The sequence below is a fragment of the Apteryx mantelli genome, chromosome 7, assembly GCF_036417845.1.
Source record: "Apteryx mantelli isolate bAptMan1 chromosome 7, bAptMan1.hap1, whole genome shotgun sequence".
NCBI classification, from domain to species: domain Eukaryota; kingdom Metazoa; phylum Chordata; class Aves; order Apterygiformes; family Apterygidae; genus Apteryx; species Apteryx mantelli.
Genome location: NC_089984.1, coordinates 28,491,947 through 28,515,789, shown reverse-complemented (window position 1 = coordinate 28,515,789; position 23,843 = coordinate 28,491,947). Strand labels below are relative to the sequence as shown.

At 55.5% G+C, this 23,843-nt stretch overlaps 1 protein-coding gene across 1 annotated transcript; it reads left to right on the top strand.

Moving 5' to 3' along the window:
• The first annotated feature begins 397 nt into the window (after nt 1-397).
• Nucleotides 398-23,458, top strand: CNNM1 (cyclin and CBS domain divalent metal cation transport mediator 1). The gene is made up of 13 exons (XM_067299606.1): nt 398-1,937; nt 12,190-12,333; nt 12,850-12,990; nt 13,358-13,527; nt 14,175-14,274; nt 14,697-14,744; nt 17,723-17,785; nt 19,045-19,208; nt 19,709-19,889; nt 20,235-20,348; nt 20,460-20,576; nt 20,886-21,013; nt 21,440-23,458. Exons 1-12 carry the CDS (start codon nt 398-400, stop codon nt 20,963-20,965), a joined length of 2,862 nt encoding a protein of 953 aa, XP_067155707.1. The 3' UTR covers nt 20,966-21,013; nt 21,440-23,458.
• The last annotated feature ends 385 nt before the right edge of the window (nt 23,459-23,843 follow it).

The window sequence follows — 23,843 nt, the reverse complement described above, 5'->3', positions numbered from 1 at the left end:
AGTCAGGTATTCCCTGTGTGCAGTCTTCAGCACGTACTTCCTAAGCTGATAAATCCCCTTTGCACATCACACTCTCCTTTGGATCTAGAGACACGAATAAATGTTAATTAACGGGTGACGCATTTGTTTCCTAGCAAGACTGCAAGGCCCGCAGCCGGGCTGCGAGGCGCCGCCGGGGCGGGAGCCGCGTCGGGCCCGCGTGTGGGGCGCCGCGGCCCGGCCGCGCGTGGCCCCCCCCCCCGCCGCTGGCCCCGCTCGCACGTGGCCCGGCCGCTGCCCGCCCCCCGGCCCACGTGTGCGCGGCGCTGCGCCGTGCCGTGCCGTGCCGTGCCGTGCCGTGCCGTGCCGCCGCGGCTCCCCGCCGCAGTCGCGGGCGCTGCGGTGCCGGCGGGGCGGCATGGCGGCGGCGGCGGGCCCGGGCCCGGGCCCGGTCCGCGGCGGCGGCGGCGGCGGCTGGGGCTGGGGCCGGAGCCGCGGCGCCGTGCTGCTGCTCTTCTTCTCGCTGTCGCCGCGGCCGCCGGCCGGCGCCGCCTGGCTGCTGGGGCTGCGGCCCGAGGACACGGCCCCCGGCAGGGTGTCCCTGGAGGGCGGCGCGGTGCAGGCGGCCGAGGGCAGCCGCTTCCTGCTGCGCCTCTACTTCCAGCCGCCTCCCGAGGGCAACGGGAGCCGCGGGCCGGCCGGCGAGCGGGAGCCGCGGCTGGTGTTCATCGAGGAGCCGGCGGCGGCGGCGGCGGCGGCGGGGAAGGCGGCGCGGGGCCCCGCGGAGCGGTGCCGGGAGCGCAGCGCCTGGGCCTCGGACGTGGAGGTGGTGGGCCCGCTGCGCTCGGGGGGCTCGGCGGGCTCGGCGCTGGCCGAGGTGCGGGTGCGGGAGCCGCGCAAGGGCGAGGCGGCGGCGGGCCCGGCGGGGCGGCTCTTCTCGCTGTGCGCCTGGGACGGGCGGGCCTGGGCGCACCACGGCGCGGCGGGCGGCTTCCTGCTGCGGGTGCGCCCGGCCGCGCCGGCGCTGGGCGCCTGGCTGCTGCCGCTGCCCGAGGCGGGCTGGCTGCGGGCGCTGGGCGCCCTGCTGCTGCTGGGGCTCTCGGCGCTCTTCAGCGGGCTGCGCCTCTCGCTGCTCTCGCTGGACCCGCTGGAGCTGCGCGTCCTGCGCAACAGCGGCTCGGCCGCGGAGCGCGAGCAGGCGCGGCGGGTGCAGGCGGTGCGCGGCGGCGGCGGCACCTACCTGCTGTGCACGCTGCTGCTGGGGCAGGCGGGCGCCAACGCGGCGCTGGCCGGCTGGCTCTGCGCCTCGCTGCCCGGCGGCGCGGCGGCGGCGCCCGGGGGCCCGCGGGGAGCGCCCTGGCTGCCGGTGCTGCTCTGCGCCGCCGCCGTCTTCCTGGGCGGCGAGGTGCTGCCCTACTCGGTGTGCTCGCGGCACGGGCTGGCCATCGCGTCGCGCACGCTGTGCCTCACCCGGCTGCTGATGCTGGCCGCCTTCCCCCTCTGCTACCCGCTGAGCCGGCTGCTGGACTGGGCGCTGCGGCAGGAGCTCAGCGCCTTCTCCACGCGCGAGCGGCTGCTGGAGACGCTGCGCGCCGCCGGCCCCCACGGCGACCTGGTGCGCGAGGAGCTGGCCATGGTGCAGGGCGCGCTGGAGCTGCGCACCAAGGTGGTGGAGGACGTGCTCACGCCGCTGGCCGACTGCTTCATGCTGCGCGCCGACGCCGTGCTGGACTTCGCCACCGTCTCCGAGATCCTCCGCTCCGGCTACACCCGCATCCCCGTCTACGAGGGCGACCGGCGCGACAACATCGTGGACCTGCTCTTCGTCAAGGACCTGGCCTTTGTGGACCCCGACGACTGCACGCCCCTGCAGACCATCACCCGCTTCTACCGCCGCCCGCTCCACTGCGTCTTCAACGACACGCGCCTCGACACGCTGCTCGAGGAGTTCAAGAAGGGTGAGGCTGCTGGGCTGCGACCCGGCGCCCGGGCTTCCCCCGCGCCCCCCACGGGCAGCCCCCCTCCACTGCCCACCCCGTGTGGCCCCCCGGCAGGTCCTGGGAATGCTGGGGGGCCGGGCCCTGCCTGCATGAGCTGGTGTGGCCGTGCTGCTGGTGTCACTGAAATAGCCCCCGGGGTGGATCGAGGGTCTGCAGTACTAGTAGCACCTGTGACGTGATGGAGCCTTCAGCCCCAGAGGTCACTGGCTCACCAGAGCGGGTGGCTGGGTCTGTCCCCAGGGCCCGGGGCCAATGTGGGGCCTGGTGTGCGGGTACACGTGCGGCAGGCCTGCCCCACAGCCTGACCCCGAGAGCAGTGCCCACTGCTCTGCTGCATGCTGCATGGGGGGTTACAGCAGGAGGTTGCACCTTGTTTCTTAGCTCTCGTGTTTTCAGCTCAGCAGCGAGGAGGGGTGAGAAGCAGGCCTGTAAAGTGGTTGTATGCAAGTGATTTAAAGGAAAGGGAAAAGCTTAAATCCTTAGGAAGAGCTGTACTTTCTTTGCAGCTCCTGCAGTGTTCATACTGCAGCAGCTGCCAGCAGTCCCGGAGAGGCTGAGAACCGTATTTCATTAACCGTACCTTGAGAATACAAAGTATTTGTTTTTTCCCAGCTGGGAATTGTGAAGCATATTGCTGCATGTTATCCAGTACATCACACCGTGGTGACTGAATCTGTAAGAAATGGCTGCAGCAGTGACATCTTGCATTATGTAACGACAGAGGAGGATAACACAGAGGCTCTCTTGCTGCCTGCGGCCTCTCTGCAGCAAGCAGAGCTGATCATGTGAGAAAGGCCAACCGAGTCCTTCCCAGGCACAGAGAAAGCCTCTCTGCGAATCATCTCCTTGCGAGTTTATAGGGCTGGGGGGGGGGGCGGGGGGTCCATCTGTACCAGACAAGCAACCATCAGATACATACAGGACAGCATCCTCTCCAGAGATGCACAGCTGTGTCCCCACCACCTCCTGAGGCCACAGGTAGAGGAACTCTGCTTGGCACAAAACATCTAACCTCTCTGCCTCTTAGTGTGACTGGTGACTCACAACTTTGCACGAATTGGCAAATTCTTGCGTTTTTAAGTAACAAGGCTGTTAGCAAAAGCATTAAGATTGTTCTCTCGGTTCAACCTTGATGAGTTCTGCAGTAATTTCCCCCCCACTCTCACTCCACACCTGCACCTTCCATGTCTCTTCTAACATAGTTGTCTCTCCTCTTCCTAACTCCTTGTGCAGTTCCTTCTTAACTGTAATTTCCTGCACGATACTACAGTGTTCATGAAGTTCACTTGATCTCTACTACCTCTCACTTGTCTAGAAAGTCAGGCATTACCAAAGATATCACGTGAGTTTGGCACGTCATCCCTTGGTCAGCCTCCTCTGCATTTTATCCCATTTACTATGATGTATTCAGCTGCTTCTCCTTCCAAATTTGTTCTCTAGCCTGGAACCCTATTGATCAGTAGACCTGTATAAATGGGCTTGTGGTTGCTTAGCTCACTTGTTCTGCTCTTGCTCTCCTCCTCCTCCTCCTCTCTTCCCTGCATAAACAGAGATACTGCATTTTTTTTTGTTGTGTCATTCCCTCAGCTGACAAGTGCATTAACAAGCCTTGCTACCTGCCCTGCAGTTTCCCCTACTAGTCCTCATCTTGGATGACAATTTTCCAGCCTTCTTCAGCTTGGCTCCATTAAACTCTGGAGATTTTGCTTTGGGTTCTTCCTCCCTTACATCTGTTTACCATCATGGCCTCCTTGGGTGTTTTGGTGTAGCCCCTATGTAGAGCTGTCCCTAAAACGTCTTTCTGTTCTCACCTCCTTTCTCCTTGTGTTTGTTAATTTACATGGCTAAAAATATCTTTTGTCTTATTACCTAACTCTGCTCAGTGTTTAGCAATTCCAGCTCTTCACCCAAATTTTCTTATCCCCAGGTATTGCTGTTCTCTTCTGATTCACCTGTCTCCCACTTGTAGGCCCTCTGTTCACTCCCAGCACCCTGTATTTGTAGATGGCCCAATAGATCCCCCAGCCCAGTCCTGAACCCTCCTAAACTCTCTTTTCCCAGTTCCAAACACAGGTTGCCGTGCCGGCTTCTGCACTGTGACAGATGTTCCCTCCAAGCTGCCTTCGCAGTCACATCCATTGCTCTTTCAGCCCAGTTTGCTTGACTATTTAATATCTAAAATAAAGATTTCCCATTTGTAATTAAGAATCTTTGTCACTGTCTCCTTTTCTGTGTCCATTTCAATTACACTGAAATACCTTGTTTGAAGAAGTCAAGGTTTCTTTCCATGGCCAGGTCTTCTGTGACATCTCTGCTAATACAGGAGTAGCTTCATTGCTCGTTGGTTCAGTGCCTGTTTAATGAAGGCATTCATCACTTAGCACATCCATGGTGCCTGCAGGACAGCAATGCTCCCACCGATTATAAGGCCCAGTCTCTTTCTAGGAAATTAAAGTCTCCAGTAATGACAGTGATTGCTAACCACCTCCAAGTCCTTAAGTTCCTAGCAAACCTCTAGAGCTACCTTGTTAGCTTTCTTTTCCTTCTCCCAAGATTTTGACTTAAACAGGTTTTCATATCTTTTATTTCTTTTGGTTATTGCAGTGTTTATATAAAATACCCATCACTTTTTATATCTTTCTTTCCTCAGTAGCAATGTACACTTCAAGATTTGTTTCAGTAATGATTAATGTTCTGCCACATCTGCTATGCCTATGTCATTTTTTTTACATAATATATAAGTAACTTTTGATTTTACTGCCTGAGCTCCTTGCAGTAATACACAAACTTTTGTTTTTTTCTTGCTGAAAATGTCAAGAGTATGCTTAAATACAGTGTTTTCTATGACTCTTGCTCACACCACCATTAGCACTTTCCCTTTTCTGTCTCTCCTCCTACACAGTGATATCATCTTACTGTATTATCCTTGTTTACCTGATGTATTTCTTTTCTCTCAACACGCTATCCTGGCTCTGAAGATTACCAGCTTTTTTTTTCCCCCCACCAGTCTTTTATAGCAGGTTTTGAAGTGAAGTTTTCCTTCATTAGTTTCTAGGCTTGTTTGAGCTCAGTGCCATTAAGATGCATTGGTGTTTGTCTGAATAGGTTTAATATGTACATAAGCTGAGACTCCCCTCTCCCAACAGGGCCCTGTGCAGCATTTTGAAGCAAATGGATTTATGCTTCTGTGTGCCCACAGGAATTACCTTCTGCGTTTCCCCCAGGGCACAGCTGGAGTCTGTGGCGTCAGACTGCCCAAAACATTTAAACTGCATAAAAATACTAGTGTAAGCTTCAGTAGAGCCAGGGAAGCTCATGGCCCGGCGTGGTTACAACTATCATGGGTAGCTGTGAGCTCTTGGTTGACAAAACACGGCCCCGACCTCATCAAGGCTGAGAAAAAGTGGCCAAGCTGTCCAGATCCACCCTTTTGCAAGCCTGCTGCTGGCTGTCGCCTTCTCTTTTGGCATTTCTTCCTGGAGAAGGACGGTTAAACTGGGGGCACTGAGGGGAACTGGGAAATGCCCACTCTGCAATGACGGCCTGGAGAAGGCTGTGAGCAGCAGTGGAGGGGAAGGCCGACCGGCTGGAGGAACAGCTTGGACTTGGATGCACAGCCCAGAAGAGCAGGGCAGCTGCTGAAGCTGTATGAAAAATGACATTGCAGCAGTGTGAGGCAGTTTGGGCTGAAAGCAAGCAATGCTTGTGCTAGAGGAAGGTTTTGACTTAACCTTCTCAAAGGTCAGTGGCACAAACTCAAGAATAATGAGGAATGGGCACCCTTTTTGCCAACTCTTCAGGCAAGCTGGACCAGCTCATAATAAAAGGTGTGCATAGCTGTTTAGCATTTACACAGAAGTGCTAAGAGGAGGGGTTTGCACAAAATTTGTGTTCCCTCTTCATGAGGGATAAGAAACTACACACCAGTAAGGCAACTTTGCCACCTGCAGCCTGAAAGAAGCTGAAACTGTTGAACCGAAGGCATAAAAAGATTTGGAGACGATTCCTTCATGGGTGCTTCTTGGAGTGCCTGGCTTTTTTCTGTGGCCACCTCAGGAATCACCTAATACACCAGAGATATAACTGCACCATATTTAGCAAACTAAAGCAATGTAGAGAGGCAGGTGAGGTCCCAGTAAGATAAGCTTCATCTTAGGAGAATAGAAATAGGAAGAAAGGTTTATGCATTCGTTCAATGTGAAATGCAGTGGTTGATACAGCCTGTTTTCCCTCCATCCCCGGCAGATAGCCAAAGCAATGCATGCTGCAGCTCCACTCCTGTGGCATAATCTCACATGGTAAGCTTTTCTGAAAGGTGCATCTTGGTCTGAAGGCACCTTTGGGGACTCACGGTCCTTTCCCATTGCTCAGGCCATTTATGGATTTTGTTGACTGCTTTCCTGGGACAGAGGGTTACATACAACAGTGGTGCCTTTCAGCAAGCAACCTTCATCTGATGGAGAAACAGCGGAAATTTGCTTTTGCATTCATCTTCCTGCAGCAGGCCAGGTGCTGAGGTACCAGTCAACACATTATTCTTCAGTGGTCTGGCATCTTTTAAAAGCTACTGAAAGTACGTTCTCCCAAGGCAACTTCCTGACTTAGCAGAGAAAACAGCCTGCCCTGTGGAGGTCACTTCTGCCCTAGCATCTGCCTTTGCTTTTCAAAATACTCCACAGCCTCTATTAGACCTAGGAACTGGTGCCTGTACTAATTCAGCTGCTTTTTCTTACTGTCCCTTCCCTGAGCCAGCAGTCACTGCAGGCATGAAGTGTGGCTTGAACTTCAAACCAGCCTTCAAGATTCAGATTCCTGCAGGTGTGATAGCCACCATCTTGGGTTGAAGCAATGACCTCTGCAGCTAGCTGCATGAATTGAGAAGCAGGTTTGCCAGTGAAGGACTATCTCCTGCACATGCGCTGGGTGGTGACTGACACCCAGAGTGGGTGAGGTGCTGGTACACAAAAGATGGTATCAGTGACTCACTCCCCAACTCAGCCTGAAGTGTTATTTTGATTTCTACTGGAAAACTGTGCCAAGTCTTATTGTGTGGCTTCTGTGTCGCTACACCCTGCCCCAGCAAGCCCTGCCGTGGGTCTGCTCAGGAGAGGTGTTGGACACAACTCCGCAGAGCCAAGCAAGGAGGACCACGTCCCCCACAGGGCAGGCAGCCACCACCAGCTGGTCCTCTCCCTCTTGGGGAGTTCTCATCTCTGTGGAAGATCTAGATTAGATTAGTATTCACAGCTTTTTCTCTTCACATCACTCCGATTCCCTGCAGGGTGACATGCCCTCGCAGCCCTCCTGGTTATTTCCCTGGTGTTCACGTGTGGATGCGCATTGCCTCTAGCTGTGACTCGCCAAGTATGTGGTTTCACATTTGGTGCAGCGTTGTGGTAATGCAAGAGCGCAGCCTCACATGCACTCCCAGTTCAATAAATTCTCAAGTCAGGTTCCCTAGTTAACTTCAGATGTGAATCTGCAAGTAGGCACAGAGGTGCTGCCTGTTGCCCCAGCCCAGAGAAGAGCTCTAATCAGAAGCATACTGAAAATAGATTTGAATTGCATCATGATTGTTTCACCAATCAATCAGCCTTATTTACCAATTACTTTTTTTTTGCTTTCCATTTTTTTAGTTGTAAATTGTTCATGGCTTGCGCCTGTACCTTTAATGCTTTAATAACAATTTTAGATTTTACTGTAAAACACATGAAAAGAAATTTCATACTCAGGATACTCATCTTGCGGAACAAGAGACAGGGCTAAAGCATCTTTAACATTCCTCTGGCAGAGGACCTACATAAAAAAGTGATAAGGAAGTAGTCTGGGCTATTTCTGCTGCCAGCAGCACTTTCTTTCCCACAAATAAAGGCATTTTCATGTGTTCAGGCTCTGTTCTCCCATTGGGGAGGATGCTTTGAGGTGGTTCTATGAGCCCAAGGTCATTCAGGTACCTATGAAAAGCAAGGCTCCTAAAAATGGACATAAAAGCTTTAGCTAGCTATTCAGGTACCTGCTCCTTCCACAAGCTTTCAGCTGTTTATATTAGCTCTATAATTTAGCATTGTGAGGCATTAACTTTTCACTGAAGCTGTTGTTTGAAAAGAGCAGATTTCATGTTGCCCATAAAGAATTTAGTGCAGTCGTAGCCGATGCTGAACAGACACTTAATCACCTATAGGTTTCCTGTGCATGAGCAGTCCTGTTGAGGCCAGTGGAGCTATTCACACAAGTAAAGTTAATTGCCCATTTCTTCTAGCATTTGCCAAACCAAGGCTTTGATTCTCAGTGTTTCACTGTGCGTTTTTGTATCTGTGATATCCCTGTAAAATTCACATACGACAGTTTGCTAGCAGTGAAACAACTAGCCCTTATAATTCATTTCATTTGAACTATCAGGGAACAGTTAAAATAACACAGTTTTGGAATCAGTTTTACAGATCTCAAACCTGTTTTATATCAAGTTGGGGTTTTTGTTTAAGTGATTTATATCTCTCAGTCACACTCCCACCAAAGCAGAACCACAGGATAGCAGCCAGAGAAGAGAACACCACTCCTCCGAGGTCCCCATGTCTGCTCCTGGACCACCCCTCCCTGGACATTAATTGCACCTCCTAAACTGCCTAAAACAGTTTCTGCCCTCATACCTTCTCCAGAAAGCTGCTGCTTTTCCTCTGTGTGAGTGTAACAGCTCCCAGGGCCCAGAGGGGGCAGGGGGGTGTACCCGAGCTCAGCAGTACCACCAGCCCTTGAGGTAGCAAGCACCAGCCCCACCAGACAGGAGACCTACCAGCCTCTCCCAGCTCTCACTGCCAAATTTAAAAGGTCTGTTATAGAAGTCTTGAGAAGAACAAGCTCCCCATGATGGGAGAAGATGAAGGTCACAGCCAAGTATGGGGGCAGGACCTTGAAAATGATCTCATGCCCTTCAGGTGGGAAATATGCCAGCCTTTTCCCAGGGAACCCTTCTGGGAACAGTAGTAATTCACACCCAATTTTGTGAGGGTTTTTGCCCTCTGGTTGAGAGCAACTTACACAGAGTTTTTGTGTTATGGGTGTCAGCTGGCTGGGAATGGGCTCCCTCCTTGTGGGCTGGGAAGAGCCGTTAGTTGCAATGATTTTCCATCACTGGGTACCTGCTCCATTTCTAATGTGAGTGTTAGTCTGGAAATGTAAACCTGGGGGTTTATAGTATGGCTACAAGTGTTTATTTTCTGTGAAAATAAAGAACTCTTGAGCGCTCTAGCAGCCCTCCTGGCTCTGCCCCAGTGCAATGAAACTGTGGGTCTCCTCCCAGACTAATGGTGCTGGGTTGTTTCTAAATAATCTGATTTGCTGCTATGTGAACAAGCTGGAATCAGATTTCTCTGTGGCTGCTCTAGAGTAATTTACAGTGTCGATGTAGGTGTTTGGCCAAAAAAAGAATTGCCTCCATTACTCTCTGACTGCTTTTAAGTAGCACCTAAGCTTTTTGTAAGGGTTTGGTGGTTTTGGGTTGCATGTAAATGTCATTAACAGTGAGCTTTTGGCCAAAAGAAATAACTTCTCCCCTCTCCTTGCTCACCCGAGGACTTGTAGGAGACCAGATGGCCCCAGTGTTTGGGAGTGGGTTTTGGCAAAGAAGACCTTTTTGAAAGTTGGACTTTGCTAAGATGAAACGTAGCTGTTGCTGCTGTGTTGTAGCCAACTCTGCTTCTTTTTTCTTTTTAAGGCTCAAGTCGCATTGCTTTATTACAAACTGAACAGACAATATGCACAAACCACTATATGAAAAGAGTGAAATAGCCCTGGCCCAAAGAAATTACTGAACTTTCAATGCCCTGAAGCTATTGATTTGTTTTTAAAGTGTATCTCCAGCTTTATAGAAAGAACAACAGTGCTACTTACTGTGATGTTATGTTCTCGTTTCTAATTCTGTAGGCGTGGGAGGCAGTGAGCTGCTCTCTGAAATCTTGCAATAAAAGCTTGGTATGAGGAGGAGGGAATTTATACTGTGGAAAATGCCCAAGCTTTTCTGTGAGAAATGTATAGTGCTGATCTTTGTATGAGAAATATGATTTGCTAGTCTCAGATCCAGGGCAGGGTTATTTGAAGGTCACATGTTCCCCAGAAGGATGTGTTTTGTGGGACTGCATGGCTGCCCTGGATGCTCCAGTCCCTGCCCTGCAGAGGGGACGGCCCAGAAGTCACCAGCAGGTGAGAAGGAAGCTGTGGAGCAGGCAGGCACCCGCCCATATTGCATTTCTATACACAAATAGTTTTCACATCCCATAGTAGCAGGCAGGTTTGTCATAGGCATCCTAGGAGATGCAGATCTAGAGGCAGCTGAGTGACAGCGAGCCCAGGGCATTAGCCCAGAGGAGGATATTGCCTGCACAGGGAGACAAGGGCAGAGACATGCACAGGTAGCTGAGGACAGAGCTGTGGCAGTGGCTGAGCTGCGCAGGCGAGCGCATCCTGTCTCCATGGACAAGTCACTGTCCTGGTATGTGTGAGGAAAGTGCTCCCCTTTCAGGTGACTGTTGCTGCTCAAGAATCTCAGCTCTAGGTCTGTTGGGAAAAGAGAGTGATTTAAGCTCTCCTGAGGTCTCTGCGGGGAAGTCTGGGGGTCCCAGAGCCCACGGTCCAGTTAGATTTGTGCAGGAGCAGCACATTGCATGCATAGAGGTGTTGTTGCAAAGGGAAACCCCAGGAAAATGGAGAACAAGCTCAGCAAGGGAAAATTGTTGGATGTGGTGTTCATGAGAGACTTTTTTTGTATTCTAAGCAAAACTAGAGGTTCAAACTTGTGTGCACCGCTGAGCAGAACAGGAACCACAGAAGCAGTGAGTAAATCAGTGCTGTTAATTGGCAGGTCCAAGAAGGCACTTGAGCTAGAAACCCAGGAGTTGGTCAAGGTTTGGGAATTGGGTTCTAGTCAAGCTGCTGAGTAGGAACATAAATTAGAGCAGATGATAATGGAAGGGAGAAGCTGAGCAAGTCAAAACAGCTTACAGACAGCTGGACAGCAAAAAGCAAATGGTGATGTTTAAAGTATGCCAAAAAGCAAGAAGCCTGAGAACATGTCAGCACAGCTGCCAGCTTACTGGGGGCAAGTGAGGAAGCCAAAATTGTGATTGATAAACACTGTGACTTCTGAGCAGAAGTCACAGAAGCAGATCCCAGGAAGGTCCCAGTCCCATTCTGTTTGTTTAAGGTAACAGAAATGAGATGCTGTCAGGGGCAGGGTTTGGAGAAGGCACTCAGGTGCAAGCTGATCCTTTGAAGTGTTCAGCCTCTGCATCTAGATGGTTCACCAAAGAGGTCTGCAGGAACTGAACAGAAAGCTGCAAACAAATGTGCATTTCTGCATTAAAAACAGCTGCCGTTCCAAGGAGCTGGAGGCTTTGCTTTTATTTTAAGAAAAGCTTTAGAATCAGCCCAGACAGTGATCAATAGAAAGATGTGCTATCCTGGCAAGCTGATAGGAAAGAGAACTAACAACAGAATGAGGAAACACCAGGAGGATGAGGGAAACCAGTAGAGCCCAAGGACATGGTCACATTTCTGCATGGAGGACACTCTTTTATTCCTCTATTATTATTGTCTCGTGCTGGTGAAGCAGAGGGTAAGCAAGAAGCAACTGGTGTAATGCATTTGTACCTCGGAAGACTTCAGCCCTGCACAAGAGGTTGTCAGTGAGCTGAACGGGCCTGGAGTGACTTGCAGCAGATTGCCTTGGTAAAGAAAGCAAGCAAACCCCCCAAATAGCCAGGCAGATTCCTGCGACACCTCCTAGGAGCCATCCTGAGCTGTAGCAGCCCTGTTCAGCTGGGCTGGGTGTTTGACCCTTCTCTATGGGTTAGCAGTGCAGCTGGGGTGGTTATGGACAGCACCGATGCCTTCTGAGGTTTGTCCATGCCTTGCACTCAGCCCCAGTGTGGGGCTTGGTGCACGAGGGGGCCACAGGTTGCTGTCTCTGGTGGTGGGCTTGCCCTGGGATGGGAGGACACCCTGTCCCCTGGGAGAGGGCCCTGCCGGCTCTCCATCTCAAGGGCCTGCGGGTCTGGCCTCCGTGCTGCCCATGCCCAGCATGATGCCTGGCTGCCGCAGCTCCAGGCTGCAGCCCCGGCCTCCTGCCAGCCCACAGTGCTGGGACAGAGCAAGGTGCTACCAGGGACCCCTCCACCAGTGGTGAGGGTCTCACTGCTGCTTTGCTCTCTCCCCACAGGAAAGTCCCACCTGGCCATTGTGCAGCGGGTGAACAACGAAGGGGAAGGAGACCCGTTCTACGAGGTGATGGGCATTGTCACCTTGGAGGATGTCATTGAGGAGATCATCAAGTCCGAGATCCTGGATGAGACGGATCTGTACAGTTAGTGTCCCAGAGCAGCTACTGCTGGTGCAGGACCCAGGGTGGGAGCCCGGACAGAGAGGCAGACATGTGGGTAGGAAACATGCTGGGGTGAATCATGGTCCTTCCCCAGAGCAATTCATGGTCATGGTGGGAATGACAAGAACGATGGAGAGATGCTGGTCAGATGTTTGAGAGCCTTGAAAGCTCAAGATAGAGAAGCACCAGCATCAGCAGCCAGTGGCTGGGGAGAGCCCGACCCAGGGACATATATGTTGGGAATGGTGCGTCCACAGGTGGTTCCCAAGGTCCTTTCCAATCCTGCTGCCAGCAGGGCAGCAGGGGAGCTGCCACCACAGCTGTGTGATGCACGGTGTGTTTTGTACGTCTTGCTGCTCCGGCTCCTGTCATCTCCCCAGCCTCGTCCTAGGGTGCAGCATGATGTGCCTCCCTCTGCATGTGTACATGGGTGTTGCCAGGGCCCTGCTGCGGCAATGGCTTCATGGCAGGTAACCTCTGCTGCTCTCTGCCCCATAGCGGACAACCGGAAGAAGGAGCGGGTGCCCCACCGAGGGCGCAAGCCCCAAGACTTCTCCATCTTCAGACTCTCAGACAGCGAGATGAAGGTGAAGATCTCCCCGCAGCTTCTGCTGGCTACACATCGGTTTATGGCAACAGGTACCCCTGCCCTGGGGGAATAAATACCCCATGATCTGAAACAGTGGGTATTTGGGGCCCTGCACTTCCCCGCAGCAGCACCAGTCCCAGGCTATCCCTGAGCTGGGGCTCTCCTTCCAGCAGGCAGTTTCACACCCTGGGCCTGCCTCTGCTCAGCCAGCGTGGTCCACGTTTGGGTTGCCCTCTGGGCTGTGGAGAAGGGAGCTGTGCAGCTCGGGAGGCTGTTCCTGACAGGCTCCCAGCGAGCTCCCCTTGCCCTGAAGCAAGGCGGGGGTCCCAGCCCCTGGGCCAGCAGAGCTGTGGGTGTCTTGCTGCCAGGATGGAGCCCCTGGCCATGCTGAGTGAGTGTGTGTTGCCACCTTTCTAGAGGTCGAGCCTTTCAAGTCCCCCTACCTCTCCGAGAAGATCCTGCTGCGGCTCCTGAAACACCCCAATGTCATCCAGGAGCTCAAGTACGACCGGAAGAACAAGAAGGCCTTGGAGCATTACCTCTACCAGCGCAACCGCCCCGTCGACTACTTCGTTCTCATCCTGCAGGTGCACGGGGGCATGGGCTGGCCCAGCGCGGAGCAGAGGGGCCGGGCAGCCTGAGCTGTGCCTTTGGTGTCGTGTGGTGAATCTCGCCTTGCTGCGTTGGTCTTGGCTGGTACTGCAGTGGGGAGATGGCCCCAGGTGAAGGCTGGTGCTGGCCAGCCCTAAGACCACATATGGCCTCAAAACTCAGGCCAGTTGGCTCAAGGGGAGACTCCTCCAGGTTACAAAGGCAGAGCTGCCTTCTGGGCTGAGCTGGACGAAGGCCAGCCCCTCCTGAGCTCCCATCCCCGCTCTGTGGTGGGTTGACCGTGTGGCTTGGTAGCACCTTGTCCTCATCCCCAAACCTCAGCCCTCCAGGGCTCCCTCAGTAACCCCAGCCACGTTCCTCACCGTCACAGCTCCCAGACTGTCTGTGTCCCAGCTCTGCCTGTGCTTTGCACCCTCCCTACTCTGTCCCCAGCAGGGACTCCGGGATGATGGCCAACCCATGGGTTTACAAAACAAGCAGCAGCCCCCATCTTCTCGTAAAGGGTGGTGGTGGTAACTGCACATCTGCTCTGGGTGCAGAAAGGGTCGCTGCAGCCCTGTGTGGGTTGGGTGGCCGGGAGCGGGGGGCTGCCAGTCTGAGCAGATTTCCCTTCTCCTTCCAGGGGAAAGTGGAGGTGGAGGTTGGCAAGGAAGGGCTGCGTTTTGAGAATGGGGCATTCACCTACTACGGTGTCCCAGCCATCATGACTGTCATCTCCTCGGGTAAGGGCAGTGCTGCCCCAGCTCCGTGGGCCATGCTGGTGGGCTGGGTGTGAGGACAGGAGGGCAGGTGGGGAGCTGCCCGACCCCAGCGGGGTGCAGGCTCTGCTGGGCTGGGGACCAGACTCACCAAGCCTTGCCTCTGCTTCTGCTGCTGCCCCCAAGGGGGCAAAGCTGGCTCGCGGCTGGGAGAAGGGGCTGGGCATGGCCGTGGGGCAGGATAGCCCCGCTGCAGTGGTCAGGGGCACGCAGGAGCCCTTTGGGTTGGGCAGGTATGGCCAGTCACCACATGTCATGGGCCATGGGAGACCGACGGGGCACCACAGAGCCTGGCTTGCTCCTCCCACATCCTGGGGACATCTCACCAGGGTGGGCAGCACAGGAGCCTTCCTGTACAACTCATGCGCCTTCAACTGTGATTTCAGATAATGACGTGAGGAAAGCGAGCAGCCTGGCTGGATCCTCCTTCCTACGTAGGTATCTAGGGGCAGGCTAGGGCTCTAACACCTCTCCTTCTGTGGCACTGGCCGGCTGGAGGGATGAGGTTGCACCCCCCCTAAAGAGCAGCTGCAGCTCTGCTCCAAGGTCACCCCCTTTAGAAAGCTCAGTGGAGAAAGAAAGTGCTGAGGGTCTGATGCAGCAAAGTCCCTGCAGGCTTGCTGTGAGGTCTTGGCTATGCCCTGGATCCCAGCAGGTGGAGCCCAGCACCCATGGGAGGCACTGCACAGGACTGCCCAAGTGCCAGATGGGAGCCTGCACAGCCGACCCTTCTGGCAGGAGGAAGAAGGTGGCAGTAAATCCTGCAACTTCTTGTACAGCATATTTGGGTCTTGGCTTAATGTCTCTTGACCTGTTCACGGTCTCAAGGCTTGGAGCCTGAGCTGAACATGGGTCCCGCACTGACCTGGGCTCTTGGGTGAACAAGGGTTTCTCTGGGATTGCACATATGGTTCAATTTAGGTGTCAGCCAACATCATGTGTCAGCATGCTCATGGTGTTGTGGTAAATTGGTGGAGACAAAAGTAAAGGACATCCCCCAACCCGGGAAATTCCCTGCCTGCACAGCTAATGAGTTAATGAACAGATTTCCTGCTTGCAATGGTTAACAGAGCTCCGATGAGGTAGAACTGCAGGTCCCCCCCACAATATTTGCTGAATATCTCATAAACATTTAGTCTCTGGTGACTTGGGAGCATGCAGAAGTGCCTCCTACCCCCAGCCCTGCACATCTCTTATTGCAGTCCCAGGCGTTGCAGTTGGATCTGCAGTGCCGATGGCAAGCCAAGGATGCTCTGCAGGGAGCTGCTCTGAGTGCCCAATCAAAACAAGAAGCTACCAAATTCAGTCTGACAGGAGGTGTAGGGAGGGACATCATTGGCAGAACAGGGAGAGTAGTGTCCCTTGGGGCAGGGTGTCACTCCTGTGGGTCATGGTCAGTGTGCAGTTGTAGGGTTCATGTATTTCTTGCTGCTTGCTTTGCTTTCATTAAAAAGGTCGGCTCTTGTACTGATGGGTTAAACCTCCTTGGTGAGCATTTTTGCTCCGCAGTGCATCTGCAGGGCACTCATTTTGGGCAGAGGAAAGCTGGTTTCCCCTGGGACATCGCTGCATGGCCCGATGCCCCAATGCCTTCTCAGGACTGTCCCCAGGGCTCTTGCCAGCCCCAGAGGAGGGTTGTGCAGGTGCCCAGCCCCAAGGCTGGCACTTTGTGTTCGGGTTGCAAATGCCGCCGGCAGGTGACGGGGGAAGCAGAGCAGTGATTTCCAAGCCCCGCGATGAGGCTGACTGTCCTCGCGGGAAACCAGCTGCAGTCCACGCTGTGCCCTCTCCGTCACGCGTGTTTGCAGTGCCACCTGCCGGGCCGCCGGCCACTCGTGTTGCCGCTGTGCGGGCTGCTGGCTGAGGCCCAGGGCTTCTTTTCTCCACGTGCTCACGCATGATGTTGTGTCACAAGATGTTTTCTCCCATCCAGCCACCTTTGCCTGTCGCAGGACATGTGTGTGTTGCTTGTGTGGTGTCGCACCCCTGAACAGCAAGGAGGCAGGGTGAGAGGCAGAGGTCCGCAGGGCGTTTACCTTGTCGGGTTGGCACTCCTCCTTTCTTCTTGAAGCAAAGCCCTGCAGAAATGAGTGTGAGTAGCATGTCACAGTGGAGAATTCAGACGTTAACCCTTGAGCATTTAATAATTTGTTATTCATTAACCATTGCTGTGTAACTTTTTTGTAGCCAGGCAATATTTGGTATCAGGTGCCAGAGGCAAGGGTGAAGCAATAGAGACCTGGCAGTCCTTGCGCTGACAACCCCCGGGTGGGAGCTAGGTGCAAAAGAGCACAGTGCAAGGGAAGGTTGGGGAGGCAATCGTGAGTGGTTATCGCTCCGTCCTTTGCTCCCAGCTGGACAAGGCTGATCTGGGCAGCACTTCATGCTGGTGCTTTTGCTTGGACTTTTATTTGCAGAAAGTTTAATTCCAAGGGAGGACACAGCAGAGGAGTTACGGGGGGAAGAGCACAGGGAGCAGAAGGAGGGGGGGCTGCAGGGCAAACATTTGGGGAGGGTTATCTCCAAAGCAAGTCAAAAACATTAATCACAAACCCCGCAGGAAATCCAGATGGTTCCTAGTGCTGCAGCCTTGCAGCCTCACTGCAGGCAGCATCTCCAGAGGGAGAGGGCAGTGCACCGGTGGCAGAGGGGCCGGGAGCTGGGAGGGGAGTGTGGCTGGAGCCAGCATGCCGGGTCTCCTCCTGGTTTTGAGGAGAGCACAGCTGACGGTGTGAGCAAAGATCAGGTCTCAGGAGGTGGTAGTGAGGACGCTGCTTATGCTGTGTGTCGGTCTCACCATGCTGCCCTGGTCGGTGTTGCCAAGAGCCCCGAATCCCCATCACAGGTCCCTGGGGGCACCGCAGTGGCCCCGCAGTCTGCTAGCTGCAGTGGCGAGGAAGGGACTGGCCTTGAAATTGTCACTGCTGCTGTGAACTGTGGAAATAAACCATGGGAAGTGAACATCCAGCGACTTGCTCTCTCTGAGGAAAAGGGTCAGGCAGCCCCAGGTGCAGGGTCCCAGCGTGCCGCATGCGGCTCCAGCCCTGGCTGTGCTCAGCATCGCACCAAGCGCCTGAAGCCTGCGGGCTTTGCAGGGGGCTGCAGGCAGCTGTCACGCTTCTGCCAGCCCCCAGCCTCCCCCGTGAGGCTGCATGGAGGCTGGGGCTGCTCTGCCATTCACCTGCACATGGAGAAGGGTCCTGGACCCCAAAGCACAGGGGCTTTGCTTGGTTTAGCTTGAGCCCGTTCCCGGGGGAAGCGGGGAGCGCCTGTCAGTGGCCGCGCTGCTGGGGCAGGGCAGCTCCCACCACTGTCAGTCACAGCCCTGGCTCCTCTCCTGCCTGCTTCAGTCTCTTTCTCCTTCTCGCCCTTGCTGTGTCCCCCACCCTCCCCCCCGTCCCTCTCTCCATAGTGCCTGTCTCAGTGTCACGTACCTTCGCCTTCAGCAGAGGGGACTCCCTGGCCGGCTCCCCAGGTAAAGGTTCACGGTTTCAGGGACGGGCTGCTGCATGTGCCGGCACATGGCCGGGCGGCGCGAGGGAGCACCTGGCACGCATGCAGGGAACAATACAGGCAGCCACGGAGAGCCTGTATGTGCTGCCCGGAGACCCTGCTGCCCGCGGGGAGAGGGGCACCTGCAGCGCCCCACGCCGCAGCCCCAGGGCATGGGACGCCTCGCTGGCTCTGCCTGGGCAAGCGTGAGGAGAGCCAGGTGCGCGCCTCGCTGCCTCCCCTGCTCACATGGCGGGACGTGTCCACACGCGCGAGTCACCCTCACCCGCCGCAGCGGCAGCCACGTCCCTGCCACAGCCTCCCCGGTGAGATGCAAACGCCACAAAGGACGGGATGAGCCATAGGCAGGTTGGGCTTGCTTCGGTTTGCAGTAGATGCATGCTGTATTTCAGTTTCTCTAAGTTTAATTTCCTGCATTTAATGCTTGGGGTGTTCTTGCTACTCGCTGCCTCTGAGCACGATTACCCATGGCTCTGCACGCACTCTGCCCTGCTTCGCTTGCTTTCTGGAAATCTGAGTAATAGAAGGGCGTTTTAGCAGCAAAGTCAGCAAGCTGCTGACGTCACCCGTGCAAGGAACAAGCTGCCTTTGTTCCCAAATAACCCACTGACCACACAGCACCCATGGCACTGCGTGTCGGAGGCAGTCAGTCACCGTGAGTGACAGGCCAGCTTGCCATCGCAGCCTCTGCTCCTTTTATGTAGCAATCGGGGTAAATATGAGTCTGCCCTTGAGACAGGTCATGTAAACCCCCGCGGGCTTTCAGGTGCGGCCGGGAGAGTTTGTGCCAAATGCAGGCCGCGCAGACGGTTTGTATTAGGCCAGATCCGCAGGTGGCCACGTGAGCTGTCAGTCAGTCTGACAGGCAGACGGCGGCCCTCACTTCTGGCACATCGGACACCTTCCTGTGCAGGCGTTTCGATTTGCACCGGGCTGGCACAGAGCAGAGCCTCAGCAGCCCGCGGCACCAGGGAAAACCCCTCCGCAGCGGGACGCCCCGTGCCAGAGGCGAGTCCCGCAGCCCTTGGCCCCAGCCGGAGTCTCCCCGGCTGTGCTGCCGGCCCTGTGAGCACAGCCCCTGCCCCCGGCAGGACACAGCTGCTGGAGGGTGACTGCTCCCCCCCGGCTCCTGCTCTGGAGTAAGAGCACGCCTTTTCCTCTCTCTTTTTCATCCGCCCCCCCACCTGCCTCCCCACCCTGGCCCCAATTGCCTCCCCTCAGTAAACAGGTCCCCATCCCGGTGCAGCGGGCTGAACCGCTCCGAGTCCCCGAACCGGGAGCACAACGACTACGGAGGCAGCACCACCCAGCTCTACAGCAGCAGCAACAACATCTACACCCCCGACTACTCCGTGCACATCCTCTGTGACGTGCAGTTTGTCAAGGTACCGCCTGGGCTGGGCTGTCCCCTCCTCCGTCCATCCTGCCTGCAGGGCCAGGCACCCTCTGCACCCTGCTTTGCACGGAAGCCCCGTGGGTGCCGAGCGGCACTAGCACACGAGGGTGCTTGGAGCCCTTTGCAAGCGCTGCTGGACCGTGCCCACGGGACACCCAGCTGCTGCGGGCTGCGGCGCCAGGCTGTGCATAGCCAGCCCCGCGGGCAGGGGAGACAGGCTATGGGATGGAGCCGTTCAGGGTTGGATGTAGTTACAGGGCTGGGGAAAAACATCCTGGTGGGGGGCAACTTGCAGAGCCCCCGAAGGCTCCCCCCAGAGAGCGAGGAGTGGGTCCATGCTGCGCGGGGGTCTCAGGCTCTGACCCTCCCGGCGCTTGGTCCCACTGAGTCCCTGGGAGTTCACAGCGCCTCGCAGTGCCCCGAGGGGCAGCCCGGGGCCGTGGTGCAGCACTGAGCCACGCGAGCGTGTGCGTGCGTGTGCGTGCCCAGATCACCCGGCAGCAGTACCAGAACGCGCTGGCAGCCAGCCGCATGGACAGCTCGCCCCAGTCCCCGGACATGGAGGCCTTCAACGACAGGGATTCGACCAAGGCCTCAACAGCTCGGGGAACCCCCCAGACGCCCAAAGAGGACACCACCACCCTCCTGAACGAGAGGAACAGCCTCATGTGTGAGTCACCCAGTGGCCTCCCAAGGGCATCCCTTCCCTGTCCTGTGCCAAGGCGGCATGTCGCCTGGGGAGGCCATGCTGTGACCCGCTGGCATGGGGGGCACCCCACCACCGATACGCAATCGCACATGGTGGGGGGTGCTCCCACACCTGCGTGCACACATATGCACTGTAATGTGCATGCACATGCGTGCAAGCATGCAGATGTGTAATGCCCTGTCCACATGCAAACGTGGACATCCCTTGTCCTGGAGGCCTGCCACCATGGCACGCGCCCTGCTGAGGCCTGACCCAAGGCACACCGGCCTCCCTGCCCTGCAGCGCACCTGCACTGTGTCCCCGCAGGCAGCCGGGCCGACGGGCTGCGCAGCCCCAGCGAGTCTGTGTTCTTGCGCATGGAGGCGATCCCCTTCATCCAGGAGGAGCTGGCTGACAATGAGGAGAACAGCAAGCGGCAGAGTGAGTCCCAGGCTGGGGGGTGAGATGCAGGGGGCAGAGAGCACAGGCAGCGAGAGCTGCAGTGCCCTGGGGCGCTGCCCTGGACCACTGCAGCCATCTGGGCTTTTGCAGACAGTGAGTGCTGCAGCACCGCCCTGGACTTGGAGTCCCCAGGCAGAGAGGCTGGGACCAGCTCCTCTCCAAGCAGCTCTGAGGAGACACTGGGCAAGAGGCTGCTGAGATCACTGAGTGAGTAACGGGCCCCAGGGAGTGAGCATTCTCCTCACCTGTGCCCATTGCCTCAGCTGCTACATTCAGCTCTGCCCCAGCCCAGTACCCTTCTGCCCCCACCACAGCCCCATCTTGGGGACCACCTGCACGGGGCGGGCTTGGAGCAGGAGGGACAGCCCAGGTCCCCAGTGGTCCCTTCCCTGGCAGCAGCAGGCAGGGCTGCACCTGGGGCTAGCTCAGGGAGATAGGGCCTGCAGGCTGGTTCTGGTCCAACCCTGTGCATGCCTTGTCCTGGCACCCCCACCTCACCCTCACTTGCTGCTACAGGTGGGCGCAAGCAGCGGCGGTCACTGGAGGGTGAAGATACACCAGAGGAGAGCTCCAATCTCGCTCCGTTAATCACCTGAGTAGTAGTGTGGCCGGAGCACAGTGCTGGAGGCCCATGCAGACTGGAGGTAGGACCCTACCTGTTGGTGAAACTTTCCTCCCCAGCAAATGGAAAGTTGCTCACTTTTAATAGTGTGAAATTGAGTTTGTCTTTCAAGTTGCAAAGCCAAAGGATGTGGCTTGGAGGTCTGCAGAGAGACCCACGCTGGGTCAGCAAGAGCAGTCCTGTGCAGGCACATGTATAGCTGGGGGCTGGAACAGGGTCGAAGGGATGCAGTAATGGAATCCAACCGTCTCTCAGCTAGAAATAGGGGTAGGAGAGCAAGTGAGACCTTGATCTGTATTTCCACAGCTATGAACATGTATCTGCACCAATATCCTGCATTTTGGCTAGGAAGGGCACTGCAAGTTTGGGCAATGGTTGGCCAGGGAGAACGGGCTCTGGCCAGCAGGTCGGGGACCCACCTGCACCAAGCTGTGCTTGTGTTTTCCAGGTCTGCAGCATGGGGGTCTCCTGCCGTGAGTCTCATGTTCAACAGCAGCAGGTCTGCACTCGCTCGCTGCCTGCCTGCCCGCCTGCCCGCTCATGCCGCCCCTCCCTGCAGGACTTGTGCAGAGCCCCGTCTCCAGGCGAGAAAGGATGTGCCCCTGGGGGGGGGCTGAACCAGCCCAGGCAGCCTGGACCAGCTAGCTGGAGTCTGAGGGCCCTTGCCCAGCTGCTGCCTGGTAGCATCTGGTCTCAGGGAAGAGGTGGAGAAAGGAAAGGTGGAGAAGTGTCTGGCACGGTGTCCCTGTGGGCAGAGCAGGGAGGGGCAGCCCAACCCAGAACTGTCCTTAGCATCATTTACCATCCCCATCCCAGTGAGGCCCGGAGCCCCGCAGTGCTGGGTGCTGCACAGACGTGGTCTCCGCCACAAGGAGCACATGCTGTTCGGGGGTGCCACATGCAGCTCAGGGCCCCAGTACACGTTTGTGCTGTGCCTAGTGACATGCACAGTCGCAGCGCCTTGCGCACACTGACCCTCGACACAGCCCAGCACTCCCAAACCCCTGCAAGCCCCAGGGAAGGGAGCCCAATGCCCCGCTGAGTGTTCCCTTCCCTTTCTGGGGAGGGCTGCTCCACACTGCATTTAACCATCCTCCTCTCTGCACATGGCTACCTGTGCAAGGGAGGCTCCCGCTGAGCCTTCAAGTTGGTACAGACCAGTCAGTAGTTCTTGCAGAGGCTGAATGCAATGGGGATATTAACATTAAAAGTGAGTTCTTGCTGAGTGATGTCCTGTCTGTGTCAATGGCTGCATGGAAAGACATGTTAACATCTCCCCCCAGGTTAAACTTACCTCTCATACCTGTGGCCAAGGAGATGCCTGGAATAACTGCTGATGCTCCAGAGCTGTAGTTGCTTCTCCACATACCCAGCTCCCAGTGGAGCTGGAGGATGCAATGGCAATGCAAGGAGATGGCCTCTGGCTCCGGCCACAGTACTCAGCCCACACTTCATCTCCAGCCTGACTCTAAGCATACATAGGGACTGCTAGGAGAGGGGGCTGGAGGGCTCCCCAAAAGCAGCGCTGTTTGCTTGGGACACAGTCCATTTCCACTCCTGTCTGCACAGGTATGCAGTCCTGCAACCTGCTGGGTTTTGGGCTGTCCTCTCCTCACTACAGCTGTCTCGGGGCAGAGAAGGCACAGCAGTGCCACAGAGGCCTTCGCACACCTTTGCTGAGGGTGCATAGGGGCCCAGGGCCTCAGCCCCCTTGTCCCCCTCTGTTTTAGGGCTAGCATAGCCAAAGTGAGCAGGTGGAGGCCCAGGTCAGTGAGTGCTTCCCAGTTTCTCACCATACTCTGAACCTGGACTCCTGGGCAAGGGGGTAGCAGGCTTTCCTCCAGTGTTGCTCCAGGAAAGCCCTCAGCACTGCAGAGACATAAGACTAGAACTGCAGACAAGGACTGGGGAAGGAGAACAGGAATTTATATTATCACACTGTTGCAAACACAATACTGGGATACACATGCTGGACTACAGCCTGACAGATAACAATGGAAATCTTATGGTCCACCAATGCTGATAAAACTTCAGCTGGAAAAATTGCATCCCTGTCTGGGCACTGCCCTTCTAAGGAAACACAAAGCAGTTGAAAGGAGGCCAAAGGAAAGCAAGGGCTAGAAAACAGCCTACCCAAGAAGGCTGAAGGAAACAGGGTCATTTAATCTTAACTGGTGAAGAATGTGAAGGGGAGAGAGGAAGTTTTCAAATAAATAAAAAGCTGTTGCAAAGAGGAAGAGAATAATCTGTTCTCTGTTGCCATGGTAAATGGGATAATGGGTAATGAGCTTACACCACAGCAAGGGAGAAATTTAGGTCACTCATTAGGAAAAACAAGCATGGCAAGGCTACCAAAGCACAGTAAAGATCACAAGGCGGGTGGGCCAGCTCCACTCCTGGAGATCTGTAAGGACAGAAGTGCAGCCAATATCCGAAATAACATAAGTTGGTTCCTTTGACTCCTTCACCTGAGACCACCCCTAAAAGTCATTCTTGAACTACTGTCCCATCATTCCAACTGTGGACAGACAGCAAGAGGAAGAAAAGCCCTCCCACCACCTCTGTCTGCACAGAGGGAAGGCTGCCTCTGTCCCACTGTCTTGCATGACACAAACAATAATTTGGAAAGGACAGAGACGCATCATGGTGCACGAGTCAAACAGGAGTCCATCCACTTGTACTGACAAGGGAAGCAATACTAGAGGTTAGGCAGTTTCCTGAAAGATACAAGATACCTGCTCCATTTCAGACACCACAGACGAGCAAGCACAGCAAGCGAACAAGGTACCATTTTCCCCTTTGCAGTCTAAGCTGTAGCACAAGCAAAACATCAAGGCAGCAGTGACTATTCC

Bases quoted from the DNA above. Each gene is read 5' to 3' on its own strand.
- CNNM1 (XM_067299606.1), top strand. From the start codon at position 398: ATGGCGGCGGCGGCGGGCCCGGGCCCGGGCCCGGTCCGCGGCGGCGGC. The intron at 13,528-14,174 runs GTGCACGGGGGC...TTCTCCTTCCAG, and splicing joins ACTTCGTTCTCATCCTGCAG to GGGAAAGTGGAGGTGGAGGT. The intron at 19,209-19,708 runs GTACCGCCTGGG...GTGCGTGCCCAG, and splicing joins GTGACGTGCAGTTTGTCAAG to ATCACCCGGCAGCAGTACCA.